We start from the raw sequence: 18,023 nt of genomic DNA on the forward strand, positions 1-18,023 counted from the left end.
AATAAATAAATAATAAATAAAGTATTTCAGTCTTTTCAAAATTACACAATTTGTAAAGAAAAGACTAAAATTATAATTAGGGCCATTTTCTTACTATGTTAATAATTAGAGGGCCCTTTTAAAAATTTATGAGAACAAAGGGTCCAAATTAGCATTTAATTGAGAAGAAATTATACTCTATATTTTTTATTATTTATGGACCATAAAATGTTATTATCTATTTTAAGAATTTTATTTTACAAATTATGAATTACATTAAGTATTTTACTTTCTATAATATTGATTGTTTGTTATGAATATTAAATTATACATTAACTTTTATAATTGTACATTAAAACATAATATTAAAAATTGATGTAAAATATGTTAAAAAAAAATTGATGTAAATATATCACAAGTTATTTTTTGTGTATATAATTTTTACATTATGTATTAAAGATGGTTTAACATTCATTCGATACAAAAAAAAATTAGTTATCTAAAAAGATTACAACTATTATTACACCGCGTGAATTAACTTTTTAGTATTTAAATGTTTTTTTATTATTATAAATTAATTATTTAAATTTATTAAAATTTTAGGAGTGTGTTTTTTGAAACAAAGATTGCAACTTTCATTAAAGCAAATCAGCTAACAAAATAGCTTCCAAACCAGAAGGGATAGACCCCCTACTGGAAATACGATCAGGACATGAACCAGAAGAACGAGCTAACCAGTTAGCCGCTTGGTTCCCAGATCGTTTAACAAACTGAACTGAAATATCAAAACTAGAAAAGGATCGTATAAGAGAAATACAATCCGAAACAATAAGACCAAGAGGAGACAGAATATGGCTCTTGCTATTAATAGCATTAACCAACACAAGACAATCCGACTCCAACATTACCGCTGTAGGACAAAAGCCCTCAACAGTCCTGTTATCTTCCCAACAGGACTTAATTCAACTCAAAGCCTCCTTCATGGACAGCGCCTCAGCAACAACAGGATCAATATCTCCTAGGTATTTGACAGCTGCCGCAGCAACACACAGCCCAGCATGATCCCTGGCAATCCAACCCAATCCATGATTCCTTTCTCCAGAAAACAGAGTAGCATCACAATTAACCTTCAACTCTCCCAAAGATGGTTTAATCCAGTGCTCAATACCAGCACGAGGCTGACTAGAAGAAGACGAAGCTCCTCCATTGATATTTTGAGCAAATTTCCAAAGCTCAAAGTAAGTAATTGCAGATGAAACAACTCTTTCCACAAAAATAGCCTTATCATTCCAGACTAAGTCATTGCGGGCACCCCAAACACTCCAAAGAATCATTGCCAACTTCTCAATATTCTCGGTCAAATGAGAATTACAGAAATCTTCAAACCAGGCACCAAAATCCTCCTCCTCATTATTAAAAACCAGACCCAATCCGCGCTCCACACAAGCTTTGGTAAAAGAGCAGCCGGCCATGATATGGAAAGTGGTTTCGGGTTCAAAACTACACAAAGAACAAACACTATCGTTAAAGATTTCAAAAAAAGAAAAGAAAAAGGAAAAAAAAAAATCGTTAAATGTATACGGCAAAATCTGTCAGCAGTATTAAATGGAAGCTTCTCAAAATTGAAAAGTAACATTTTAAGAAAACTGTTGTTTAGATAAAAAATGCGTTGTATTTTTCTAAAATGCCCGGGAAGAAAAGGGTCAGAATATTGGTTTGGGCCGGAAAATAGCAGGTCCGACCCAGCGGCAGAAAGCCCATTTCTGGCTTCTTCCCCAGTTCACCTTCACCTGCTTCTGTACAGACTACATTCTCCCTGGCCATTGTTGTCTTCTCTTCTCTTCTACATTTGTGGACACTTACAGGCCAACGCAGCCTCTTATTTCTTATACGCTATCTTTAGAGGAATTGTAGAAAACTTTTGTTTCAAAGGTTTTCGTTTGGCAGGAAACAGAGAACGAACCTAACAAAAAGCATATTTTGAATGGAGTGCGTGGTTCAGGGAATTATTGAGACACAGGTGAGATTAAGACCATTTCTCCCATCTTAATGTTTTCTTACCAATAATTCTGTTAGAATTTGGTGAGATATATATATATATATTTTGGTAACGGTATTTGAAGTTTGGAGGCAAAGGAAATGCTGATTGATCTATTTTCGTCCGACCATAAATAATAATTTTTTCTTTATTTTTTGTAATTTTTGTTTTGTTTGAATGTGTTATTTGATTTAATTTATTCGTTTAAAGAAAGCTGAAGAAAGAAGGAAGAATAGCTTGAGAAGCAAAAGGTTAATGGGTTTAATTGTATGTAATTACAGAAGCAGGAAAAAGTGAACAGAGAAAGTATTTTTATACATGTCTCTATATATCTAGTCTGGTGTAGTTTTATGCATCTCTTCTGTTTTGATATATCATAATCTATCCCACCTCTTTAGGCATCATTAATTTGAATAGAACAAGAACTTACTCAACTCTACGGCCTAATTCATTTAAGCATTTCTTGTAAATGCTCTGTTTACACATAATTGGCAATCTTCATTGTAATTGCTTGAGATGCTTAGTAGTTCACATCTCTCATTTCTTTATGCATGTATCAGATTTGAATTTCAAGTTTAGATTGGTATCTCTATTATTTCGTTGGAAAAGAAAAGAATCCTTAAACAAGAAATTTCTCCATCTTTTCATGGTGCAGCATGTTGAGGCCCTTGAGATTCTTCTTCAGGGTCTTTGTGGTGTTCATATAGAACGTCTAAGAATCCATGAGATGTGCCTTAAAAGTGGCCCAAACCTTGGTGAGTGGGTGGGATTACTAGTTTTTTCTATTTATTTTGCATTCAAATGGGAGATGTCTTGTTGACTAAGAGATAATATCCTATTTTTTAGGGACTGTACCTTCCGAGGTCCGGCTTCTATGTGACCTTGAACAGGCCGAACCAACATGGAAATTCTGAGATTTCTTCTCAAATTTAAGTACTTCCCTGTTTTTCTTTCTTCTTAAAAACACAAGTTCACAGTAATCTTCAAATCTTTAGGACTGTTAGGCATGTAGGGGGTTCAATGAGGGGTGCAGGTGCTGATCAGATTTCAGTTGTAGTCAGGACCGTGGTGGAAAGCAAAGCAAGCAAGAATGTGCTTCGTTTATTTTTTGCACTTGGCTACAAGTTGGATCATGAATTACTAAAAGTGGGATTTGCCTTTAATTTCCAAAGAGGTGCTAAAATTACCGTCACTGTTTCATCAGTTAATAAAATGCTAAAGCTACATGCTACTGATCAGTTGGTTGAAGTGACAGCCCCAGCAACCTCCGAAAACTATTCTGAAGTTGCTTCTGCAATATCCTCATTTTGCGAATATCTAGCTCCGTAAGATTTTGTTTTGTTTTTCTGAGTCTATCTTTCTCGTAGGACTGACATCACTTTCTTATATTAAAAGAAAGCCTGAATAGTTAATTCTTGTGTCTAGCAATTGGTAGCCCCGTATGGATCCTAGGAATAAGAAGACATGATTGGTTGATCACAACTGTCAATGAGTGTCCGTTTGTTTAGCTCAATAATATTTTTGCAAGATATGATTCATAATAGAGGTTGTTTGACAGACCCAGTTTATTTTGACCTCAACAAGTAGATGAGCTAAAAATTGATCAGTAAAAACATACTTAGGCTTGTCTTCCTTTATCTAGTTTGATTTTTCAATTGTAACCGCACAATCATACGGTGTTATTTGTTTCTCAGGCTCCTGCATTTGTCAAAACCGGGTATTTCAACTGGGGTTGTTCCCACTGCTGCCGCTGCCGCTGCATCTCTTATGTCAGATGGTGGGGGCACAACTTTATAGCAGTAACTTTTAAATCGTTCAGAAGCTTGTTCTTGTTGGGGTTTTCTTTCTTTTTGCATGCCACTTTTATCATCAAACAAGATTCTCAGTCATGGCTGATCAAGAAGAATCATCGTTGTTATATACAATACTTGAACTGTAAAGTAAATTATTAGCATAGAATCTTATTCGAGATGTGTACATGTAGATAAACACATTCAGGCTATCATTAACTATTAAAACTGTTTCGGTTGATTACACATGTCAACTTTAACTTTAGGTCGATATATAATCATCATCAGCAGCATATATATATATATATATATATATATATATATGTAATAATGTTTCTAGTAACGTACATACAAAGATACACAAACAAGAAAGAGAATGTAGACATAACAATTCCTCGGCTTAAAACAAGTTAAAAAGAGATAACTATTATAAAAGAAGCAACACAAGCAATAAATATTAATGTAGCCTCTCAATTATTTAAAAGTTAGACCCCCACTATGCACTGCATGGCTCCTCCTGCCAAAAAAACAGATTATGATAAGTCGATGGTCATTGGAAAATTGTGACACATCTGGCATCTAGTGGTGGCCAAGGAATTCATAAAGCTGCATAGCTCACAGGACCAGTAAGTCCCATTAGACTCCACCTCAGTTAGACCATCTTCCAAAGCTCTAACCAAGTTCTTAAAGTAGTTCCCAATTACAGAGGTCAATTCAGCTAGCTTCAAACGATAGTCCATGAATTCCTGAACCGAAGAACCTTCACCATCAAGATACTTCTCTAGCTCCTTCTCAGCACAGTAATGAAGCCTTTCCAAGCTGAACTCTGCCTCACCCTGCAAGTACTCAAAAAACTGTTTTTTAGCCCATTGATGCTGAGGGAAGTAATACCCATATGCATAACTCCATTGAAGCACTCGTCTGCATCTTATAATCTGTTGCCATGCCTCTGTTATGAATCTCAGAAGTGGCTTCTCTTGGCCATACAAGAGACTAAGCCTATCCAAATATTCAGCTTGTACTAGGCGTATGGCCTCCACAGCTTTCTGCCTCGATCTTAAATTGGCTACCCAACGGTTATAGTAATGAGTGTATTTGAGCAAAGACGCCTTCACCATCTCTCTTCTTTTGATGTCATTCTCATCAGCTTCAGGAGCAGGAGCCTCTGGTAAGTATTTGTTGCAAGAATGGAATGATTTTGTGGTCCATTCACCAAGACAATGCCAGCAAAATTCATATCTGCATGGAGCAGCACACCTCATGTGATTACATCCATGGTCTTTCTCGATCAGCCGCTTGCATTGGGGACAAGACTTGGTATTGACCAGAATCCAATTCGCATTCTCAGACTCGTCCTTGTTCTTCATGTTCCATTTCGCCACCGTATCACAATCCACAGGCCTGTGAGCTTCCTCGTTACAGTTCCAGCAGAAACTGAAGGAGCATCGGCAATAAACATCGAAACCTGTCCGACAATTATTCCCGATGAAGTCGAAAAAATCAACGGCGTAATCGCAGCCTGGAGCAGGACACCATTTGATCTTCCTCTTCCTGTAACTATCTTCCACATAAGACCGCAAAAGGTACCGCGAGTATTTCAATTTGATGGTGTTGTCGATGATCAACATTCCGATCATGTCCTCACCGACGGCGGCGCCGCAGGATGGGTCAGGACACCTCAGAAACAAACATCCCGGTCCTTCATCGTTTATCGATTTCGAAATGTAACCTCCATAACAGTCCCTGCAAAATGGGTGACCACAAGATGCCCAAGCTGTAGTATTACTAATATTGTCGCATATTTCAAGGCATATTCCGCAAGTAATCGGATGATCGGACAAGAACCGAAGTACGATCGGGGTCCGGTAGAGGCCAACTAAGTTTCGGACTTGGTCTTCGTCGTCAAACCAATTGTCGAACAGCTTACTGAGATTCCAGTTAAAGTGTCGGAGCAAGACGATCGCGGCGGCTCTTGACTCAGAAAGTGCAGTGGAAACCCTTAAAATATCATCTTCCTGGCGTTGCCTTATCTCAGCTTCGTTGAGGATCACATAGTTCCCCCCTGTTTCGCTCTGTTCTTGTTCGTCTTCTTCTTCTTTGACTAACCTGTCGAAGAAGGAACCGGCGACGATGCTGTTTTCATCGATATGAAGGGCGTTGAATTTGATCGTTTCTTCCATACATTCCATGATCGAAGAGGATCGAAGGTTAGTTAGGGTTTTAGGTGCGTTGAGATGACGCCAGAGAGGGTTTATAGAGAGTGAAGAATGAAAACTGAAGAAGAAGAAGAAGTTGAAGTTGAACTATTTCAAAGTCTCAAGTCAACGAAGTTGGCCTTTGCCAATGAGAGAGATGAAATAAATAATTTAAGATTGATCATACTAAGTGTTACATTAAATAAAGAGAAATGCCGAATCTTCCTACGTGTTAAGTATAGCTATTGCTCTAACTAAGTACCGAGTCCTACATAGTTTAATATAATAGTTGTTAGGAAGTATTGCTAGTCAATCGTAACATGTCGAAAAAGTGTTAGACACCATGCCTGACAATACTCTAAATAAATTATACCAACAATCTTAATATATACATAAACATATGCACCATCTTCGTTATTTAGATTCTATATTTAGGACTTAATTGTTAATTATTATAATATTTTTACAATTAATTAATAAATAAAGTTAAATAAGCAAAAAAAAAAAACTAAATAAATAACAAATTAAATAAAAAATTTAGAAAAATAAAATCAATTAGAATTAACATTATTATTATTAATTCTAATATAATAATATTCTTATTACATAATCAAAAGGAAATTTCAATTTTTGCCCTTAATAAAACCCCCAATATCAAAATTTAGACCCTCAACTAATTTGTACAAAACAATTCCACTATTCCTCATTTTTACCCAAAATACCCCTCAAATTTAATTTTCCTATTCACACTCTCTTTCCGTCTTTCCCTCTCTTTCACTCTCTCTCTCTCTCTCTCTCTCTCTCTCTCTCTCTCTCGTTCCATCTCTCTCTCTGTCGTTCCCTCTTCCCTCTTCGACATCGACCCAACATCACAGTCCCAACAACACCCCACCACGACCACGACCCACTCCGGCCATCCACCCACGACCCCGACCCAACCACGAACCACCACGGACCAGAAATTTAATTTTCTCTTTCTCTCTCTCTCGGTCAGTAGCCAAATCGAGTCGTGACCCAGTGACCACCACGAACCACCACGGACCACCACAAAATGTCCCCACCACCACCACCCGTGATCGTCGACACCGAACAGAGGCCATCGCCACCACGAGCAGTACCCGTCGCCACCACTACCCGTGATCATTAAAAGGTAATGTTTATTTTTGAGAAAAAAATACATTTTTCATAGATTTGGATGCCAATTATTGCATGTTGTTGAGATTAGTGGATTTTTTGTAGCTTTTGTGATCTTTAGGTTGTAGATGTTAGTGTTTCAATGAAATCTGTGTATATTACAGGGTTGTCGATGACATGTCAATAGGTTGTAGATAGGATGTCGATAGATTGAGTGTCTGTTTGAATTTTGCTGTAATTTGTATGTCGATAGGATATCGCTTGTATGTCGATAGGATGTCGACTGGTAGTTTAAGTGTATTTCTGCCCTATATTGTCGACGACTTGTCGACAGTATGTCGATGGTATGTCGATTAAATTATCTTGTTGATTGTTAGGTTGTATTGTCGACTGAATGTCGACAGTATGTCGATATATTGTGTAATTGTTATTTGATTGAATTGTCGACTGAATGTCGACAGGATGTCGATATTTTGTCGACATAATAGTATTGTGTCTGCTTTTGATAATGTCGACATAATGTCGACGGTATGTCGACATAATGTCGACATGTTTTGAAATTTTTGTGTACTTACTGTTTGGTAATGTCGACTGAATATCGACATGATGTCGATGTTATGTCGACCATTTTTTATTTTTTTTGGCAATTATGTTGATTTGTTTTTTGTTTTTTCAGATGGCTCCCAGAGTCATTATTCCAGCACCCGAGCATTTTACTGGTCGCGTCACATATAGGGGCACTGGAATTTTTGCAAAAATCAAAGCTCGGTTTGAGGAGTTCAACCTTAATAACACGGCGAAGGAAAGCCGTTTCGGGAGCTTCTGGAATGTCGTACCCTTGACATTCTCCTCGGTGTTATTTCACCAGCTGATGCTCCACAAAATGAAAGTGGATGCTCAGGAGGAGTTGAGGATGAGGTTTTATGTTGGTCGGAAGGAGGTCAGATTCAGGGTGCTGGAGTTTGCACTCATTACGGGTTTGGACTTCTCCTCGGGGCCAACAGAAGATGAGAAGGCTGCGGAGGTCGCGCGCTCGGGGTCAGACCGATTGATCAACAGATATTTCAACCGGTCTGATAGTGTGAAGACAGAAGCACTCCAACTTCAGTTCACAAACTGCCAGAACCCGGAAGACTTGTACAAGCTCGGCTTGTGCTTGTTTGTGGAGTCAGTGCTTCTGGGTCGCGAGGCAAACGCGCTGATTACGCCTCACATACTTAGATATGTGGAAGACCTCGAGTTCTTCTTCCGGATTCCTTGGGGGAAGCACTCATTCGCCAGACTCATGCACTCGCTTCAGAAAGACATGTTGAAACAGAAGGCCAACTACGAGAAGAAGCTGAGTTCGGATGTTCAGCACGAGTGCAAATACACAGCATATGGCTTTGCACCTGCAGTACAATATTGGGCGTACGAGGCCATTTTGGAGGTTGGGAAGAGGTATGGCACGAACCACGGGATTCGGTTCCCCAGGATGCTTAGCTGGACGAGCAAAGGCGATATTGGGAAGAAAGACGTCAACGCATTATTTTCTAGACGGGTATGATTTTCACTTATGTTCAGAATAATTATTTAACATAAATGCTTGTAATAAATGCTAAATGGTTTTATTTTGATATTTTTTGAACCATAAACAGAATCTTGAAGTGGTGAAGGGGCTACTTCCACGGACAGAGGAGGAGGCATTTGTGAGGACCATATCTTACGATGGTGTGGAGAACCTGGTTGATGATGTTGTGGATGACACAGAGGCTGAGGCAGGTAGTCAGGTACCAGAGACTCAGGTCCCAGACACTCAGGTACCAATTTTTGGAACTTTTTTTTTATGTCTTTATTTTTTATTGTTTTTGTTTTGTGATATTTGTTACATTGTGGAATTATCGTATGCTTACCGTATTTTTTTGATATATATCTTTTCAGGCCACTGGTTCAGAACCTCAGCCCAGTGCACCATCTTCATCAGGCGTTCGGGGTGCCAAGTACACTGATTTAGTGGCTCGGTTGGATAGGATCGAGGCTGACACTCATGGTCTGTATGCTGCTCATGTCGAGCTGAAGAAGGTATACGAGACCAGCCATGTAGAGCTGAAGGGTGGTCAGAACGTAATTATGGAGCAGCTCAGAAACATATTGGCCATGTTGAATCGTCCGCCAACGACAGCTTCAGCACCGGAGGCCCCAGCAGATCCATCTACCCCACCACCAGCTGCTTCACCCCCAGTAGAAGAGGATGAGGTCTTCCCCGACGATTACGATCCTTATGAGGGAGCTCCAGCGACTCCGATCGAGGCACAACCTCTTATCCATGTACATGACACCGAGTCGCAGGGTGAGATTTTGTCGATAGAGGCACAACCTGCAGTGGTTAAGAGTCGGAAGAGGAAGAGAAAGCCTCCTGTATGGTTCGGTGACTATACGGAGATGAAGATGAGACATAGGACATCTTCGACTTTTGATCCCCTGGAGCCACCGGATGAGAAATTGTTAACCACTTTCCGAAAGTGGTGTGTTGGACTCATTCCGATACACCGACTTCGGGATTTGAGAAGTGGTGATTACGGTCCAGGATTCTTTTGGATAATGCTCACACCAAAGGAATGGCTTACAGATGACGTAAGTAAAGTATTTTATAATATTACTTCACTTTACAACTTTATGTGCAATTAATATATTTTTTTGTCTAACTGACATTTCCCTTTATATGCAGCATATAGATGCAGCAATGGATATGCTGAGGAGGCGACGCACCGACTATCCACTGACATTTCCTCAGAAGGGTATCATTCTCTCCACATTCGTGACCGCCATGATGAGCAGTGCATGGATGAGCCACAAGGGTCCGAGGAAAAACTTTAAATGGGAGGATTATATCCTGGACTACTGCAGAGGGGCTCATAAGGTATTGTTTTAGTAAGATTTTAAATGTTAATTGTTTGGGAAGATTATTATGGTTTGTTAATTGTTTCGTTGTTCTCTGTAATTACAGTCCCAAGTCTTTGAGAGATGGAGGGGTAACGAGTTTATTTACTTCGTTCTGAACCTTCCCGAGGCAAGGCACTGGGTCACAGTTGAAGTCGACATAGAGCTGTGGAAAATTAATGTCTACGACTGTGATTCCGGCCGTCTGTCATTGGACCGCCTTGGAACCCATCCTGAAGGTTTGGGCAGAACTGCTGCCCTCGCTAATCCTTGCAACCGGGGAATTTCCACATAACAACCAGATCATGGCGTTAGCTAACTGTGACATCACGGTGCTTCCAAAAATGCACTCGACTCGAGCCACTCACGACTTAGTTCCGAAGTGAGCAACCAGGTACATAGCGATAAAAAAGTACTATAGTATTAAAATATGTTTTACGTTAGACTGACTTTACATTTTATTTTGCAATTAGTGGTGATTGTGGCGTCTATTGCATTGAGTATGTGGAGCATCTCATGATGCAGCGTGGATTGACCGATGTGACGCCAGACCGGATAGCTATGTTTCGTCAACGGTGGTGTGTTGATTTATTTTACCAAAATATCGGCTGATTATATGTGTAATTATTGGGTTATTGTATATTTTGTGTAATTAACATTACAGTTATGTATATATAGATTTTCTTTTCGTTCAAATTTTGATAATTATTCGTGGTTTCAAATATAAAATATCAATATTATTCAACAAAAATAACTATTAAACCTAAAAATAATTAAAATATTTGAAAAATATTCAACCTCAACAAAAATAACTATGACAAAATATGCATCATTACAATATATCAAATTTCCCAACGAATACGTACAAGACGCCTCAGATGCGGGTTTTGCATGTTGCTCTGTTGTGGCTCGAACCGCCACAATGGCTGCAGCTTCGTGGTACAGAACCTTTTTTATCACCAGACGGGAAACGGTTCTCCCGTCTTCTTCCAGCGTTGCTTTTTCTTGGACGACCTACAGGCTTCTTTTCCACAGGTACCCCAACTTTCATATTCATGATGTGTTCTGGGAGAACCCAATCATCCTCGTCACTAGCAAGATTGATGGTATCATCGTAAATCTTCCTCCACGTTTCTTTTGAATAATAAGGTGAGCAAAGCGTGTACACACTTGTGTTCGTTTTTAATGCCGCGGCACATGCATGAAGGCAAGGGAGTTTCAATAACGTGAACACGCCGCAGGTGCATGTTCTTTCAACTAGATTCACATCACCACCTCTTTCACTGTTAGGTCCCCTACCAACGTTATACAAATTGGCTCCATTTCGTTGGACGCGCCTGTACCTTGCATTTTCATGAATTTTTGCCAAGTTTTTTTCAAAGAGCGTGGCCAAAGGGGTGGCACATTTGTCAGCATTTTCGAGGCGATCAGCGAACCACGATTGGAGTGTGAACCTGATATATTCAACCAAAGTAGTTATTGGATATTTCCTGAACTCTTCTGTGACACTATTGAAGCTTTCAGCAGCGTTGCTCGTCATGATGTTGTATCTATCGCCCAAACAATAAGGGTGAGCCCACTTCTCAAACCCTATACTCTCCACATATGCAGCAATGACCGGATTCATCTTTCTAAGCTTCTCGAACTCTCTATCGCATTCAGTCTTCGACCATGCGTAAGCAACATTATATATTTTGTTGTGAAAAGCATCAGTCTTGAATTTGGCGTTCACGTTCATAACAATGTGGTGATAGCATGCACAGTGGACTGCTTCGGGAAAAATGAGTTCAACAGCATGATCAATGCTTTGATGCCTATCTGACACAACCACTAAGTTCTCAACCACGCCAATTGCTACCCTCAACTTCTATAAGAAATACGTCCAGGAGTCGTTATTCTCACTGTCAACGATACCATAAGCAACCGGCAATTGTTCGCATCGTATGCCACAGCAACTAACATTATACCGCCGTACTTCGTCTTCAAGAAGGTGCCATCGATACTCAAAACAGGACGACAAAAAGAAAAGCCCCTTCTACATGCACCGAGTGATATAAAACAGTACTTGAACCGCTCATCCTCAAAGTACAAGTCAGTAATGGTACCTGGATTCTTCTGTTCCAGCATGTACAAGTACCCAGGAAGCTTCATGTATGAAAACTCAGGCGTACCCCTAGCATACGTAAGTCCCATCTCCCTGCACCTCCACGCCTTCACATAACTCATACTGATACCGTAGTTGTCAAACATGTCCCTCTGTATGTCTTTAGCCTTGTACTTAGTTCCGTCTTGGGTGTACTTCCCCTTAATAAGGTGGCCAACTACCCATGGTGCTGCTTGACGGTGATCTGAACGTCTCGCATTCAAGTTACATGTGTGTTCATTGTGAAATACAGTGACCTCAAAGTTGTCAGAATGCATCTTCTTCCTCCCCCTCAATCTCCATTTACAATCTGGAGTCTTGCATGTAACGTACAACACATCAAGGGATGACTTCTTCACCATCCACTCGAAATTGTTATTAAGTGCAAACCTACCCACTACTTGTCTCAGTTCTTCCTTGTTTTCATAAAAATTACCAAGCTCTATCACCCCTGCTTCCTTACTTTGTAAACAAGTAGTTAGCTCATGATTTTCCATTATATCTTCCTTTGTCCATGTTAGAACTATTATTTTCTGTAGTGACAAATTATGTCCAGTAGTATTCCAGTTGCGTCTGGGTTTCGTAGTGTTTTGTCTGGGGTTCGTACTGTTAGTGTTAGTCCACGTCAGCAAAGATATTTTAGGTTTTAATTGTTCAGACGGTAACAGCTGTCTATTTCGGGTTTCTTGGTTTAGCTGGGTATAAATACGATTTCTGGGTATTTTGTTGACGTACTTTTTATCGAAGATTTGGGGATTACGTTCGTTTCTTTTCGTCTTGTTTCTTCTGTATGTTCTATGGCAGGTCAGATCTTGGAGCTTGAGAGTGTTCATCAATGGCGGAATGATCTGAATCTGGAATTGCTGAGTTCAAACTGAAGGGAGTTCAGTGTCATCTTCATCATCAGATCTGAAGGGATTTCAGGTTGAAGACATGTTGAAGAAGAGCTCAGTTGCAGCACAAGGGATTGTGCATTAACAATCAGTGTTCTTGATTGTTGTTGGTAATTCATTACTAATTGTTGTTAAGGTTGTATTTGATTCCTTTAGAGAGAATTGGAAATTGTAATATGAACCTTTGAGAATTAGTGGATGAATTTACCCTGGTTCGGGGAACCCAAGCACTACTCGGCTGAGATGTGTTCTCAGTGCAGATGAAGCTTGTAAAATTCTGGTGTTGAATCTTTGATTTTGTTCTTTTTATATTCAAGCTTAAATCAAGATAAAATCAATCTAAATATGAAAAAGATAGGTTAGACAAGAACTTGGGCTTACATTTGGTATCAGAGCCAGCTATTTCTGTTAGAAATATTGATCCTTAGGGTTCTTGCAAGATTCGTTATTCTGAAATTTATTGTTGCTGCAATTCTCGATTTTTCTGCATTTTTTCTTTCTGCAACACCCAGTTGGAACTAACCCCCTCTCCAGACACGACTCTGGGAGTATACTGCTCTCTATCTTTGTTTTGTTTTTCCTTGTTAGTACAGGAATGGAGATGTTCAGAGAAGGAGGGTCCACATCACGACCCCCAATGCTGGAAGGTGCTAATTACCCATACTGGAAAACCAAAATGCGAGCATTCTTGAGGGCGGTGAATGAAAGAGTTTGGATGGCCATTGAAGATGGTTGGACATGCCCAACGATGATGGATAACGGTGTCACCAAACCAAAACCTACGAGCTTGTGGACTCCAGATGAGATGGAGAGGGCCAATTTTAATTCGAAGGCCATGCATGCTTTGTTCAATGCAGTGTCCACAAATCAATTGAAGGTCATTGCAAACTGTGAGATGGCCAAAGAGGCTTGGGAAAAACTACGAATTAAAAATGAAGGAACAGATGCTGTAAAGAAATCCCGCCTTCGTGCTTTGGCAAAAGCGTTTGAGGATTTATCAATGGAGGAAGAAGAAACGGTGGCTGAGTTCCATGCTAAATTGTGTGACATATCAAATGAATCTTATGCTTTGGGAAAGACTTATTCTAATGCAAAGCTGGTTCGTAAAGTCCTTGGAGTTTTACCTAGGAGATTTATGTCTAAAGTAACATCCATTGAAGAAATGAGAAATGTGGAGGAACTGGATCTTGATGAACTGATTGGATCCTTGCATAATTATGAAATGTCATTAACAAGGTGGAAGAAAGAAAAAAAGAAGATGGATGTGAACAAAGAAAAAGGGGACAACAATATTGCGTTCATTCACAAAGAAGAAAATAAGTCTATCCCAGATTTGTCTGCTGGTTTCTCAGATGAAGCTGTAGATTTGCTGACCAAGAACTATGCAAAATTCTTGAAAAAGAAGTACAAGAAACAGTGTTCTGAAGGTAAGGAAAATGCTTCCAAAAGAAATCCTCTTAGGAACTTCTGGCATGGTCAGCAACTCAGTGACAATAAGAGCATGGGCATTCAGTGTAGAGAATGTGATGGGTTCGGACACATTCAGGCCGAGTGTGCTAACACTCTCAAGAAGAAGAAAGCCCTTGTTGCCACCTGGAGCGATAGTGACGAAGAAAAAGACTCTATTGCAAGCAAAAGTTCTAATGAGGATAAACAGGTAGTGGCTTTCATGGCTCAAAGTCATCAGTCTGTTGAATCTGAGGATGATGGAGTCTCCACTGTGTCTGAAGTCGACAGTAATGGAAGACAAAATGCATATGAAGAGATGTTTGCTCAATGGGAATATATGACCAAGCAGATTATAGGTCTGAATAGTGCCAAGGAGCAGATAGAGTCTGAAAAAGTCAAGCTGGAGGACACTGTTAAGAATCTCAACAAACTTCTTGATGAGAAGGAGAATGAGATCTACAAGCTTTCAGCTGAACTCATAAGAGCTAAACAGGCTTTAGAGTTTATCCCTCCAGGAACGACTGCCATCAATCAAACTCTTCAACTTCAAAAACCTTATGGTGATCGAACCTCTATCGGATACAAGATGTTGTATAAGCAAGGAGATAACTTGGGGGTAGAAGAGTCCATTACACCAGTGATCAACCTAGACAAAAAGGATGACAATCAATCATCATTTCCCTCGACACCTCAGTCCTCAGACCCCACTAGAAAATTCCATGTTCCATCTGGACCTACCAAGGTGAAGTTAGAAGGAAGAAAAATTGCCCCAGAGAATATATCTCATATGGAGAGATTCATCCCAGTGTGTCACTTCTGTAACAGGAGGGGTCATATTCGACCCAGATGCTATAAGCTGCAGAACTACTTGAAAGCTATGATCAATTGACCTATGATTTTTCAAAAAACCAATAAAACTCGAAAGGAAGGATCTCAATGTGAGTGGAGATTGAAGGCTGATCGTGAATCGAATGTTGGGTTGGTAGCTCAAGTATCACTGTCTGCATTTCTGGAAGGACAGTGGTACTTGGATAGTGGTTGCTCTCGACACATGACGGGCAACAAGAAATTGTTAGTCAATTACAAAGAAGCAAAGGAGGGAGTTGTCACTTTTGGTGATGGAAATAAGGGCCATATTATTGGAAAAGGAGACTTGGTGATGAGTAGAGCTGCACCTCTTACTGAAGTACTGTATGTGAAAGGACTCAAGGCAAATCTGATAAGCATCGGTCAACTTTGTGATGTAAATTATATTGTAAGTTTTTCTAAAACTCATTGTTTAGTTTCATTTGATGGGTGCTCAGTCTTAACAGGGAAGAGATCTAGTGATGGTAGTTATTTGTTGGACAATGTTGTCCTATGTAATAGTGCATCATTGGATAAATCAGATATTGGAGACTTTACTGCTATTCCAAAAGTTTTAACCAAAAGAAATAAGAGTGTTAAATCATCACCTCGTCTTTCAAGAGCTCATTCACTATTATTAGTGCTATGGTATGGTCTTCTAAACCTTATACTGTTGAATCTTGGGTTTAAACAAAGAAATGATGATGTTTTTTTTCTAGTGTATGCTGGTTTTGAAAATGTTGTACATCGTACTCCCTTGCTTCAAAAGAAATATGATACACACATGATATGTTGTCTAGTGTTCCTCATTGCTTGTTTATGTGTCTTCATGTGTGATAATGAAAGTTCCACAAACATTTCTCAAAATGCACGTTGACTCAAAATATATAGATAACGGATATCATTTTTTTTAGAATTGGTTGAGTAAAAATACATTGGATAATCACATATTATTCTTGATGCTCTCTTGGATTTTTGTTTAATAAAGCCTTGAATTCTCATATTAATGTGTGCAACTTGGGAAGTTTTTTTTATGTGTTCTATCTGATTAATTTGTTGTGGTATATGATCATTATCTTTCTCTGTTTGTTCAGCTAAGCCTTGATTGCTATCATTTTTTTTCTATGAGGCACTTCATGTCCCATCTACAGGTTCTCCAGTTCTATCGAGGAAGCTCTAAATAGGTGAATTTTTCAGGATCTTTTGAACCTTTATTTTTCCCAGCTAAAAAGGCTACCTCTTTTAGATGCAATGGGAAGAGCTTTCTTTAGTCCATTTACTAATAAGTAGTATGCTCCTTCTATATTAGTATTTCTGATTAAAAGAGGACGGCTACATCTCTGAGGGAGAGTGAAAGCCGTAGCTGGTTGCAAAAGAAAGAGCCGGAGTGTCTAAAGATAAAAAAAAAAATGGGCAGCTTAATAAAATTTTTGAGCGAGTGAGCCAATGTTCTCACATGAGGTCACTTGCACACACTGAAGAAAAATCTTGGTTCAAAATCCTGTAAAAAATTCCTTGTTTATTGTCTTTCTCAAGTGTGTGTGAATATGTGGATTGGTCGAAGTTGTCTCATCTTTTTATTAAGTATGGCTCATTGTGAAGTTGAATGAATTTGTTCTTTGCCCAAATGATCATTGCTCACTTGTTAATTGATTAGGCCACTCATTGTGTTTCCTCTTTACAAGTTGAACATGTTAATTCTTGAGATATATCATTTGGCATGTTTTTGATTGAAATAAAAATAAATCTCATTTGTAGCATCATTCGTAATATTGTGGTGATCTGATTGTTTTGCTTAGTCAATCTCTCATTTTTTTTATATCTAATATCCATATGTTTTAGGTCATGTTGTGAGATGGTTTGTCTTTCTTCTTTAATGTTGTAATAGATACTTTGGAATTTCTTTGCAATGAGGAGTCTATGTTGCATTTTCTGTTGCCATTCAGGGGGAGCTCTTTGATAAACTTCTTATTTTCTTAGGGGGACAATTTGACATGGATTATGCTCAATGAAGGGGGAGAAATACTTATCCTTTGTGTGTAAAGTGGTAGTGGTGCATTTGTTGTTTGGTTGTTTAAAGTGTTTGCTTTTCTGTTTGTTTAGACTTTGTTATATTTTAATGGTTGCTTTGTTTCGCACTGGTATTGTTGTCATTGACCATAATTTGTCAAGGGGGAGATTGTTAGAACTATTATTTTCTGTAGTGACAAATTATGTCCAGTAGTATTCCAGTTGCGTCTGGGTTTCGTAGTGTTTTGTCTGGGGTTCGTACTGTTAGTGTTAGTCCACGTCAGCAAAGATATTTTAGGTTTTAATTGTTCAGACGGTAACAGCTGTCTATTTCGGGTTTCTTGGTTTAGCTGGGTATAAATACGATTTCTGGGTATTTTGTTGACGTACTTTTTATCGAAGATTTGGGGATTACGTTCGTTTCTTTTCGTCTTGTTTCTTCTGTATGTTCTATGGCAGGTCAGATCTTGGAGCTTGAGAGTGTTCATCAATGGCGGAATGATCTGAATCTGGAATTGCTGAGTTCAAACTGAAGGGAGTTCAGTGTCATCTTCATCATCAGATCTGAAGGGATTTCAGGTTGAAGACATGTTGAAGAAGAGCTCAGTTGCAGCACAAGGGATTGTG

At 39.0% G+C, this 18,023-nt stretch overlaps 4 protein-coding genes across 4 annotated transcripts; 2 read left to right on the plus strand and 2 right to left on the minus strand.

Annotated features, from left to right (window-relative positions):
* Positions 1–941: 941 nt before the first annotated feature.
* On the minus strand, positions 942–1,451 carry LOC133032403 (uncharacterized). Its single transcript, XM_061106334.1, has one exon. The coding sequence runs from the start codon at positions 1,449–1,451 to the stop codon at positions 942–944; it is 510 nt and encodes a 169-aa protein (XP_060962317.1).
* Positions 1,452–1,483: 32 nt separating this feature from the next.
* LOC115700285 (mediator of RNA polymerase II transcription subunit 18) lies at positions 1,484–6,139 on the plus strand. The gene is made up of 5 exons (XM_061107344.1): positions 1,484–1,999; positions 2,673–2,772; positions 2,864–2,924; positions 3,016–3,342; positions 3,712–6,139. The coding sequence occupies exons 1-5, from the start codon at positions 1,964–1,966 to the stop codon at positions 3,812–3,814; spliced, it is 627 nt and encodes a 208-aa protein (XP_060963327.1). The 5' UTR covers positions 1,484–1,963; the 3' UTR covers positions 3,815–6,139.
* On the minus strand, positions 4,077–5,996 carry LOC115700278 (probable E3 ubiquitin-protein ligase ARI8). Its single transcript, XM_030627850.2, has one exon. The coding sequence runs from the start codon at positions 5,994–5,996 to the stop codon at positions 4,341–4,343; it is 1,656 nt and encodes a 551-aa protein (XP_030483710.1). The 3' UTR covers positions 4,077–4,340.
* Positions 6,140–13,686: 7,547 nt separating the features above from the next.
* Positions 13,687–15,429, plus strand: LOC133032404 (uncharacterized). The gene has a single exon (XM_061106335.1). The coding sequence runs from the start codon at positions 13,687–13,689 to the stop codon at positions 15,427–15,429; it is 1,743 nt and encodes a 580-aa protein (XP_060962318.1).
* Positions 15,430–18,023: the final 2,594 nt, after the last annotated feature.

This window comes from Cannabis sativa, chromosome X, assembly GCF_029168945.1.
Source record: "Cannabis sativa cultivar Pink pepper isolate KNU-18-1 chromosome X, ASM2916894v1, whole genome shotgun sequence".
NCBI lineage: Eukaryota > Viridiplantae > Streptophyta > Magnoliopsida > Rosales > Cannabaceae > Cannabis > Cannabis sativa.

Bases quoted from the DNA above. Each gene is read 5' to 3' on its own strand.
- LOC115700285 (XM_061107344.1), top strand. From the start codon at position 1,964: ATGGAGTGCGTGGTTCAGGGAATTATTGAGACACAG. The intron at 2,773-2,863 runs GTGAGTGGGTGG...CCTATTTTTTAG, and splicing joins TAAAAGTGGCCCAAACCTTG to GGACTGTACCTTCCGAGGTC. The intron at 3,343-3,711 runs GTAAGATTTTGT...TTTGTTTCTCAG, and splicing joins TTTTGCGAATATCTAGCTCC to GCTCCTGCATTTGTCAAAAC.
- LOC115700278 (XM_030627850.2), bottom strand. From the start codon at position 5,996: ATGGAATGTATGGAAGAAACGATCAAATTCAACGCCCTTCATATCGAT.
- LOC133032404 (XM_061106335.1), top strand. From the start codon at position 13,687: ATGGAGATGTTCAGAGAAGGAGGGTCCACATCACGACCCCCAATGCTG.
- LOC133032403 (XM_061106334.1), bottom strand. From the start codon at position 1,451: ATGGCCGGCTGCTCTTTTACCAAAGCTTGTGTGGAGCGCGGATTGGGT.